A 12084-nucleotide genomic window follows, 5' to 3' on the forward strand; every position below is an offset into this window, starting at 1 on the left:
GAGATAAACCATTTTCATTTTCCTATGTGGAATACAACTGAATTACCATATCTTCGTGCCTAAGAAGATTACCAGTACTATATATACAAACACTTTTCATATGAATTACATACAAGCACATACAGTACTACATTCCTCACCGATGCACCTTGGCGGAAGACGACTCTTGACACGACCATCGGTCCGGAGTCGTGTCTACATAACCGACATAGATAAGAAAGACAAACACGCTGAAAGGCGTTTTCATTGAGACCTCTGTGCGGGGCTGTTCTCTAGAAAGACCCTGTTGGGCAACTCGAGATACTTACTGTGCTATAAGGACTGAAGGTCGCGTGTTTCTGAAAACCTTAATAATAACGCTGCTTGTGTCAGTCTTGGTCGATTTATCCTGATCAGCTGGGGTCAGTTTCAAACGTAAACTACTTAAAGAAGCCTTCAAGTCCTTCGTCTAATTTTTTTTTTACCAGTACGCTTAACATAGATATACGTACAGACATGAGATTACACACACATACATATATATACACATACATCATACATATACATATAATACATATACATATATAATATATATAATATATATATATATATATATATATCTCAGCTGTAAACGAAACAACTTCCAATATAAACTCAGCATATAGGAACAAATTAAACTTTATCGCACGAATAATGAAATACGTCAAAACTTCCATAATTAAAACTAGCGCTAGCAACGTTTACCAATCTTTACTATTCAAACCAGCGATTCTGAACAGGACGAACTATATAATCACTACCCACTTTCTAACAACCGCGCATGTCCACAAACCCTCTATATTCCACGTATGTATATATGAAAGTTTAGCTACATATCATACAAAAGCACAATAGTCAAATTTAATTTGGATGTATGTATGAATATCAACACATTTTTTTAAGGTCACGCACAAGGCACAACACTATTTATGTATATAATAAACCCGCCATGTAACGAAGAATTTGCCGTATTTTTACCGTGCTTGCATTGTCGTGCTTTCCGCGAACAATGAAATAAACAAGAAATAAAAAAAAATAAAAATGAAGGCAGGCATAACCGTCCCAGAAGTGTTTACCACGAAGGAGGACACAGGAAAATGCGGCCTTTTATTTGCCAATAACCTTTTACCCTAACACCTTCTGGGTCTGCACATTTCCTTCGTGCATTTATAGTACCCTCGTGTCATGGGCACATTCCTTTTCACCTTTGCTCTAACATGTAACTTATTCTTTTTTTTTATTTTTTTATTCTTTTTTTAAGTCTACCTGATAAGAGTTATTTCTTGTCATTACGACAAATCTTAATTTTTCTTTTCCTCTCTTACCAGTTACCTTGTATTAGCAACTATTTTTATTTTTTAAGTGTTGGTGGAATAAACTGTAAAGGGCGAGGTTGTGTGTGTGTATGATTGGAGGTTGGAAATCGGGGGAAGTTGGGTGGGAATTCAGGAAAGTATTCGACTCACATTTTGTAGGGATTGTCTTGTTTCTCTTGAAAAGCAGAATTTTTTCAAATAACTTATATGATACGCTTCATAGCACAGATCATATGCATTAACTTTTCATGAAATATAAAACGTTTTTTAGACTTCTCACTCCAGCTATGAATTCCCAATATATATAAACATACACACAATTAACATTATTATTACCAATTTAATTTTAGATTAAATTTATATTATATATATATAATATATATTAATTATATATATTATATTATATAATAGTATATATGAATTCCAGCTATTGGAATTTCCAAGTTATATATAAACATACACATACATTATATATAATATATATATATATATATATATATTATATATATATATATATTATATATATATATAAACCTGTATGTTTACAAGCTAAATTTGGCTTAATACGAAGTGTAATGATAGAATACATTACTCACATTGAGATGAATATGAAATACGATCAATTTACTCATTTTAGTTTGAAAGATAGATGAAAAATTTTCCTCTATTGTCAAGCACTGAACTATTAGTATTATATAAATAACCGTCATACAGTAAATTCATAAGGCACAAACCAAGATGGCCGCTAAATTTCTGTGTATGTTCACGAGAAAAAAAAAAAAAATATATATATATATATATATATATATTCCGTAAAATGGAAAGATTCATGTATCATGGTCCGATTACGTGTGCGCGCGGGGGGGGGGGGGGGGGGGGGGGGTTAAAATGCAAAAAAACCTGCATTTTTACCAAAACTCTTAATGGCAAAAATGAGTGGGACAGAATCCTTCGTCTTGTTATACACTAACGTTAATTTGATCGTGGGTAATTTTCATCGCAATGATCGTTGAGAAAGTGCTTGTTGCTGCTGCTTGCTCGCTCCGCTCACGGCGTCCTTGGCATTTTGTAGCCCGCGCTGTCTTCGATGGATCGGAAAAGACAAAGCTCTGAGTTATAATATTCAGAGGCTACAAAACCCTCTGCGTATTATCTACATGTAAAAAGCGGCGATGCGGTGTGTGTGTGTGTGTGTATATATATATAATATATATATATATATATATATATATATATATATATATATATATATATATATATATATATATATATATATATAATTTACCGATAGCAGCAACTGAATAACATTTTGATGGTGCAGAACACTAATTGGATTAATTTTGTTTTACTTCACTCTACATTATTATTACTTATTACATTTGGTACTTCACTTTATCCATTATTATTATCACATTCCAGACCCCATGGTTTTAGAAGAACTGGTCCCCTGGCGGCAGAGAGTGAAAGAAATCAGCCGGGAGGAGATCGGCAAGACTTACGTCTTCTTGGACGGCCAGACGCTCTCTTGCAGGATGCGAGAATGCAACATGGGCAACTTGGAGACAGATGCCATCGTCCACCAGGTAAGTTGCTCCTTCAAATTCATTGCTGGTCCTCGAAGCATTTTTCAAGTTTGATATCTGCTGAGCATGCCTTTTTTAATATAACATTCATAATCGTGCGACTATATACAATGGAATGAAATCGAATATGAAATCTAGGCCAAAGGTCTGGCGCTGGGACCTATGACGTCAATCAGCGCTGAAAGGGAAATTGATTTTCTAGGCCAAAGGTCTAGCGCTGGGAGCCTATGGGAGGGTCAATATGAAAAAGGGAAATTGGTCTAATCAGTCTGGCGCTGACTAGACAAAGGGTCAGCCTTGAAAGAAATTGAAAGTAAGAGGTCTAAAAGGTGTAACAGGAGGAAAATCTCACAGTTACACTATGAAACAATTGTTAAGAGGGGGTGGGAATTAAGATGGAGAAGAGAATATGAATGGAGGTACAGTAAAAGAAAGGAAAGGGGTTGCAGCTAGGGGACAAAGGGATGGTGCAAAGAACCTTATGTAATGCCTACAGTGCATCGCAAAAGATCAACTGACAGCCAAGTTATTCAATAGAACTATCTGATGGTCCTTTAAGAATAATAGGTTTGATATCTTAAATTTGGCTTCACGGTTGAGCATGCCTATTTTAGTAAATATCTAAATGAATTCATAATCGCTTGACTACATACAATGCGCTATTCTACTGAATTCATTTATATTCCTTTGACTATAAATACGTATTATGTAACTCAATGAAAATGATTCTTGATTAACATTGTTACGCATTTATTAGCGTAAACATATCCAACATCGCTTCACCACACAGATATTCTAATTCATTCATTTATAATCCTTTGACTACAAATACGCAGTATGTCTTTCAATGAATATACTCTTATTAAGAATATCAAAATAAATATATCCATAATCGCTTTACCATACAATGTACTATTCTAATGAATTCATATTCATTTGCCTATAAATATAAAGTAACTTCATGAATCTGTTCTTATTAACATTACTAAGCATTTAATGAAATAAATACACCCAGCATCATCTGACAGTAAGATATGCTTTTCTAAAGAATCAATTCATATTCCTTGTAAAATGAATATGCCGTATGTAATTCTAAAAAATTTACTCAATTCTAAAGATCTTTACCAATAACAGTAGGCTCTGGTATTCTAACGAATTCATTTGTGGAATTTCAATGACGTAAAAGAATATATTCCACTGAATTTTCTATCCATCTTCGTCGTATTCCAATACTTTTTCCTGGTACGATTGATCCGAAAAAAAAAAGTATGTTTCATCTGACGTAACTTCCTGGGTTTCCCTGGAATCGTTCTTTGATTACAGGCCAGCTTAATAGCTGTGTTTTGTTTCTTCTCTCAGAGCATCCCACCCTTTATAAGTTCTTCGTTTTTATATTGCTTTTTATTGAGTTTTTTTTTTTCTTTGGTTCGTCATTCTCCTGCTCTCATACACCAACTTCAAATGTCCCTTTTTGTTGTTGTTATATTAGCTCTTTTATTGCGGCGTTCCTGCCATCTACTTGAGCGATATTACATTAGTAAAGATTTTCTCTTGTTTCTTATGACAAGGTTTCCTTCCTATTTTGGTGTCATCCTGTTTTGCACAGCCTACTGCTCTCTCTATATAGAACGTTTCCTCATCAAGGTATCCTTGCTTTTATTATTAAATTTTCCTTCCCACATATCGAATTTCCTTCAACTTCCATAAAAGTTTCCGCAAAAGGACTCCTTCTCAAGTTTGGACTGAATTTACTTAGCCTTACCACAAGATTTATCTGAACGGCTCAAACCTAATATTGGCAACTCATCAGTAATGCAGTGACGTACTATATGGTATATATATATATATATATATATATATATATATATATATAGTATATATATATGATATATAACACTATATATAATTATATATATATGTATATAATTATAATTATATATATAATATATATAAATTATAATATTTTATATATTTATATATTTTACTTTTATTTTATTTATCTTTTTATTCATTTTAGTATCTTATTTTTTTATATTCTTTATTTTTTATTCGGGCTCTGTCTAGTTGAAACCCTCTGACTTCCACCTCCGCATTCCCAAACCCATATTACTTATATGATATTTCTCTGAACTAGCCTGACCCAACCCAACCTAACCTTACCAACGTTTAAGAAAAATTAGCCTTACCCAACACAACCTAACCACCATTAAAAAAATAAGTCTTATCCAACCCAACCCAACCTCACTTAACCTTAAAAAAAATTTACTAATTTACTTATTTCTGTCTTTTCAGAACGTTAAATATCCCGATGACATGTACTGGGCCCATACAGCTTTGGCCGTCGTCAACAGCGGTGGAATCCGGTCCTCTATTGATGAGAGGGTATCCAACGGTAAGGTCAATGAGAGAGAGAGAGAGAGAGAGAGAGAGAGAGAGAGACTCCCTCATCTTCAATATATCAAACATAAAACCACATTTAATAGGCATATCTTAATGTATTTCTAACGTTTTCATCAACTTTTCAGTCTCGAAAATAATTCATATTATATTCACTGCCAAATATACACTGAATACAGTGACCTAAAATAACTAAAACATGATGGCCCTACTAAAATATAATGAACATAGAAGCCTAAGATACCCATTTTTACATACCACTTCTTAATAAATATCTTCAATTCTTATAGTCACACAAACTGATGGTCAATTTCAACGAAAACATCTAGGTGGTTTGAAAAAGCTCTCTACAGTATGCCATAAATGACAACCATCTTTAAACTAACTTATAACAGTGAGGTAATTTGACGATTACATTACAGGTACCATAACCATGGACGACATCATTACCATAGCGCCGTTCCGCTCCACCATCGACATCGTAGAGCTCAGGGGAATTCATGTCAAACAGATGTTCGAATATGCCGTAGTCAACTACGACCCCAAAGGATTGGATCCTCGCGGTGGATTTCTGCAAGTCTCGGGTAAAATATTAACTCGTTCTGCTGGTCTTTGGACATTATTAACGTGCTGTCGCTAGTATCAAACAGCTTTGATTTGTTAAGAATATTAAGACTACTATTTTATTATTTTCTTTTACAACAGTATATATGGTTTTACATGTCTACAAGAAAAAACATGGTTACGAGTATTCCAGATCTTTGATACTCCTTTATAAAATATAAAAACTATCTTTTAATATTTCTTACTTATGAGCAAATCTGCGATTTTCTGACATGAGAAATTTATGACGTTTTAGCTCAGTGCGATTTGCAGTTAGGATTACTAAAGAAAGAGATGCGTTTTCTGTTATCATTCCAATAAAGAAAACGAAACGTTACAATAGTAAGACAAACTTAACAAAAGCCGATGCAATGCTTGCTTAAGAACATTCTCGTTTAGTTTGCTCACATGTACGATTACAAATATTGTTATATTTTCCAGTAAGGAATGGGATACAAAATTCGTCAATACGCATAAAAAACTCACCTCCAATAGACAAAAACGCTAACCGAAAATGCTTTGATTAATTAGAGCAAATCATACTCTCACTGACTCCGATGAGCAAAGATCAAACACTTTTTTTGGACGATATGCTAATACCAAAATGAGACTGTTGTTAGTGTGAACTACACTAATATGCAAAATATTTAATAAGCTCGGAAATTATAGCACTGTGTTCATCTCCAGTTCAAAAGGTGAACCACGGAAGGGTTCGAAAGCTTTTACATAGTTTTATAAAGTTTTACAAGTGCGACAATCAGATATATTATTGTGGATCTTACAATGCATGAGTTGTGCCCACGTAACAGAGATATCTGCCCAATAATAACAATAATATTAACAGTTGATGTCTTCACATATCCATTCACGTCATATTAATTATACTGTAGTTTGCCCCCTACCCCCCTTCTTTCCCACCGTTATCACTACATTAAGGGGTTGGTTGCCTGATGCGCCTTCTCTACTGCCTTCTCTACTGCCTTCTATCAAAGGCATGGCATCATCTTCGACCAAGACCTCCTCTCTATATATCTTCCTTCAATTTATCTCTCTATCTCATTCTGCGTCTCCATCAGAGATCTTTACTAAGCCTGCTCTTCTTCTTATTTCATCGTTTTTCCAATCTCTCAGGCTGCGATATTCCCATCATTCATCATTCACTTATTCACAGGTTTCGTGGTGGTCTACGATATCAACCTGCCACCTGGTTCGAGGCTGGTGCGACTCCAGGCAAGATGCGCTAAATGTCGTGTTCCCGAGTTACGAGACGTGGTTGACGACGAAGTCTACAAAATAGCCATGCCTTCCTTCTTGGCTTCAGGAGGAGACGGCTTCAGTGTCATTAAAGACAACAAACTGAATCATCATCTCACGGGTACGGGCTATCTTGAGCCAAATTCTGTTGACTAACGAACTGTACTTTCCTTCGATATAAACCTGGAGACGCGCCAAACTTTAATTCATTTAAATGAAGGGACAAATGAAGTAACAATCTAGTAAAATCTTATGTCTTCAAAAACAGTTAAATTCATGTGTCACCACCGTCGATTTCGAGTTTAATTCGACTGACGTTTTACACTTTCCAATATCCATGTCTATGTCTAGTTGTTTACTTTATACAATCAAGAAATATCAACAACGCTTAGGTGGCCGGCCACCTGGTTGGCATGATGGTATTCGAACATCACATTAAAAATAAAAATATTTTCCTCTTGACAATTCCCTTAAGAGCGTCAGGCCTAACGGAGTGAATTTTTTTCTTGAGTGATGATATGACTCAGTGAAAATCATTACTCAATTATGAATTCTTTATGCTAGGTAAAGTCATTCGATCATAGCATCATTCAACTATCTTTTAACCATCAGATAAAATACTAAATCGACATACCTATATTACACCTATTCTATCGATCTTATGAATGCTAAAATATTTATTTTTTCCTTGTATAAACGTCTTATTATTAACTACTGGTACCAAAACACTAATGCGTTCATCTCCCAAACAGGTCTCCTAGACACAGCCGTGTACTCCGACTACGTCAGGACAATGAGCCCCATCCACCAGGGTCTGGAGAACCGCATCCTCTTTATAGACAGCAACGACCTGTGCCCGGGTATGAACACTTTCACATTCCCTCCACACACAAACTACACAGTGGACGTTACAACCAACCAACCGCCTCACGACAGGAACGCAGCTCAAATGCGAACGGGAACGACCCTTATGGTGATGGTAATCGTAACTTTGGTGACGGGACTACTTCGTTAACTAATAGTGGTGATGAAATTGATCTTAGCCGTTCTAATTATCTAGATTTATATTTACTTTCCAGCCGGGAAGTTAACTGGAAAACAATGGTGCTCCTAAACTGTGGTATGTGTTATGGTTAAATCTCACGTATGAAATGGCATCACGTCCCCTTCTGCCAGAAGTGGTCAGAAGCTGTGAGCCCTCAATTTGGAGACAAATGGTCAAGAATGGTAATTCTTGAAATCTGTTGTCAACTCAATGCGAATGTGGTCGTGGAAGAAGTCTGAATTCTCGGCAATACCAAGAACATTTCCCTTGTGAAATGGAAATGTTTACATGAGATGAGATGTGTAAAATGTAAAGATATTTCTCCCATCACAGGGGAACATATCTGTCCATTCTCAGACACAAATATCTGGAATTGGTTACGGAGGAAGGGCATTACCTAAGCGTTTTGTCTGAGAACTGTATAAATGTACCCAGTCCGTGTGTGTTCTCAAATGATATCCTGTCTGTGAATTGCACGAGGATATCCTAGTGGACAAATGAGAAATATTCCATACGTGCACTGCGAATAAAGACCAAAGGTGCCACCCTCATACAAATTTGTATAGGTTGGGCAGATTTTTTCCCGATTTGTCATATATACAGCTGTAACACATACTTTCACAGCCAGAAAGATATGCATGGTTGTGTGAATAACAAGCTATATACATCCTAAAGCATAATCAGTATTAAGAAACTATTTTTGTACGTTTATGTTTAAGGCATTACGCGTCGCCCTGAGGGGCAATATAAATTTCTTGTGGGCCAAAGGCTCTGAGAAATATCTAATGGCTGTTCTGGAAAATCGTCCTGGACGAAACATTTTTTTTTCCAAATATCTTAATTCCTAATATAAAAGTAACACTGAAAATGTTAGCAACGTCAGATAATAATACCTACAGGATATACATGAATACTTCATTCCTGTGTGCAAAAAGTGCAGAGATAACTTACTGCCTGTAAAACTACCGGAACAGACAAGGTTGCCTTATCAGACTGTAAGGGCAAAGTAGTAGCTCACAATATCACAATGCATCTTACTTTTAGCCATTGCAGATCGATTCATAGTTCAGGTATTCAGGCTAATACGTATATTTTTTTTATGATAACGTGCCTTATATATCATACAGTAAAAACAAAAATCAGAAATATCAGTCACAGCAAAAACATTCCTTTTATGTTTCTGAACCACTAGTACCTCTAACATTGTGTGTACAACGTTAGTGAGAAACAATGAAGTACTTTGTAATCCAATATTCTATGTGGTCTCTAACCTAAAAGGAAACTGTTTCTTTGCATTTACAAAATTTATAATTTTCAAAATTCATTATATTTTCCATGAAGAGTATATTTTATGACCGTGTCATACATAAATGCTAATACACATCCATTTGCATGCAGACACACACACAAAAAACACTAAGCAAGGGGCCAAAACATAATAGGTAAAATTTCTGTATATTAATTCTATTTACTTATATATTCCATAAATATATTTATTTGTTATATAAAGTTCTTAAAGTTCGTAAATATGTAACCATGATTGTGATTATAGTAGTACTAGTAAAGAGTGATTCTATAGTCTTGTGTGTAAAAATGTATAACATTTCTTTGCAAGTTGCACAGACACTCCACTAACAGAGCTAAATAGGTTACTTTTAGTTGTTAAATAGAGTCACACGTTACATCTTACAGATCTGATGATGTCGACAACTGCTGTTGTGTTATATAGGACAGATAAAAGACATAGCGTATAAGTACTACGGTGTTTTAAGGCTTCGAAGCTCTTCTGGCCTTTCTTCACACCAAAGGCCAGTACACTAACAGTGGGCATGTTACGACTGAAAACGGAAGTGATGTCTTCAACTCTTCAACTACCATTATTTGCTTCTATATTATAATATCTAACATACCAGGAGGAAACCTTAAAATTGTATAAAACGATTCAATAACAGGTTTCAGAAGGTTTCTGCAATTGGTACACATTTAAACAAAATTGCGCAAAAATTCTGTTCAGATATATCTTACGAAAATCTTGCAAGACGTTCAGGTCAATTAAAAAAAAAGGCGAAAAAAAATCGGGAATGAAGGGTATTCTGGCAATTCAAAAGATTAGACCCTTCCGCTTTCAGAACTAACTAGCCCACTGCTTTTAAACATAGTTATCATATTGAAAGGTGATTTTGGCGCCGTAAACAAGCCGTTATAAATATTATTAGGGAGTGTCATTTCATGTATGCTCTGATACTTGATTACATTTGCACGAGTCTCAGGTACATCACGCCCAAACTTTGTAAACATGTATTGAAATTTATAACCGGGAGAGTGGTAACTTGAATGGTCAATGATACTCAATTATCAATCTCAAAGCGCCATACACAAACATGGCATTATGAAAAGGTACTATTAATCTAACCACAAAATGAAATTTTACATGGGTGCCATAACTACCGTGATCATGTCTCAATGGGCACAAACTGGCTGCCTTAAGTGTGTGTACACATATTTTCCTATCTTTTAATTTATTCAGGTTAACAGTGTCTTTTATGAGATGTACAAAACAGCTACTAACTATTAAACTGGGACAATGCAAACTTAAATGAAAAACAGTCTTCATTTTTCCAGTTCAAATAAGACTTCATTTCTTCTAAATACAAACGTAATTTTCCTAATCAAACTTCAAACATTCGAACGGTGCTATAAGATTAGGAAAAGGTTCAACAAATTAAAAAATTGAAAATATACAGTATGACTAAAAATCTCAACATTAACCATACATTTAAAATAGTAACTATCTTTGGGTTACCAACAATCATCAGAAAAATGTTATATCAGTAATGCTGGTAGCTGTTTTATTTTATAACTTATATCTATATATACATAAATATATATACTTATATTTACATCATATACATACTATGTACATATCTGCAAATACCATCATAAGTATCACGTAACTACATTTACTCATGCAAATTTATGTTTAGTATAGTATATGTTAGAAGGGGCACTATTTAACAAGGTTCAATAAACCGTTTGTAAATACCTAAAAAAAATATTGAAGAAAACAGATATTTTTGTTAAAGCAATTGTCATTGTTTGTCAATAGGAACATGTTGATACACAATTATATTTATATATACGAGTTCACAAGGATTTTATTTATACGACATAACGCCAAGTCAGAAATACCACATGCAAATTGCAGAAGCTGAATCACGTATATGATAAAATTCAGCTGGGAAGCTCTGACTACATGGATGAGAACTATGGCAAGTGGAAATTTGTGAGAAAAAAAAAGCGGAGGAGATGATGATGAAGGAAAATAATGATCCAAAAACTGGATATTTCTGCAAAGATTTCTTCCCTAACCTTATTAAAGGTAAACACAAGAGATAATATTTAAGCACTAGAATATTTCTCCCTTGAAACTACGAAATCACTTTTAGACCTCTCGCCTTCAGAAATGTATATAACTGGAATGCTAATTCTACTAACATTCGGGTAAAAATTATGTAAGTAGACGTTCAACAATTGGACATAAACTAGACACTGAAATACTCATGGAGACCGTTGGCTAAAGAGAAAGTTTCTTTCGGACTAATACACTCACCATTTCTCCTGTTTTCTCTATCTCTACTATACAATGACCTCTCCTTCCATGACAGCAGACAACTTGATGTCAAACTTTTTCATTCCATTGGTCTGGAGGTGTCTTGGCCACTGTTCATGAATAACATCCCCGAATTTCAATGAGTATCAGACAATAAATTTGCATGCTTCACAGACCTTCGAGACATCATTTTCACATAGTGACTACTTTTATACTACACATTCTTCGCTATAAACCTTGTCTTTCCACTTCACGTCA

At 34.8% G+C, this 12084-nt stretch overlaps 1 protein-coding gene and 1 long non-coding RNA gene across 6 annotated transcripts in view; one reads left to right on the plus strand and one right to left on the minus strand.

Moving 5' to 3' along the window:
- Window positions 1-11360, plus strand: part of LOC135224314 (snake venom 5'-nucleotidase-like) — a 139513-nt gene extending 128153 nt beyond the window's left edge. The window contains exons 6-10 of the mRNA XM_064263181.1: window positions 2754-2917; window positions 5210-5309; window positions 5737-5898; window positions 7089-7292; window positions 7924-11360. Of these exons, the coding sequence (XP_064119251.1) occupies window positions 2754-2917; window positions 5210-5309; window positions 5737-5898; window positions 7089-7292; window positions 7924-8186 (893 nt within the window). The 3' untranslated portion in view covers window positions 8187-11360. The remainder of the gene's footprint in view (window positions 1-2753; window positions 2918-5209; window positions 5310-5736; window positions 5899-7088; window positions 7293-7923) is intronic.
- The window catches only part of LOC135224316 (uncharacterized), a 278217-nt gene that overhangs the window by 214445 nt on the left and 51688 nt on the right, over window positions 1-12084 (minus strand). The gene's annotated exons all lie outside the window — the stretch shown is intronic.

Source organism: Macrobrachium nipponense, chromosome 12 (genome assembly GCF_015104395.2).
Source record: "Macrobrachium nipponense isolate FS-2020 chromosome 12, ASM1510439v2, whole genome shotgun sequence".
In the NCBI taxonomy this organism is placed as follows: Eukaryota; Metazoa; Arthropoda; class Malacostraca; order Decapoda; family Palaemonidae; genus Macrobrachium; species Macrobrachium nipponense.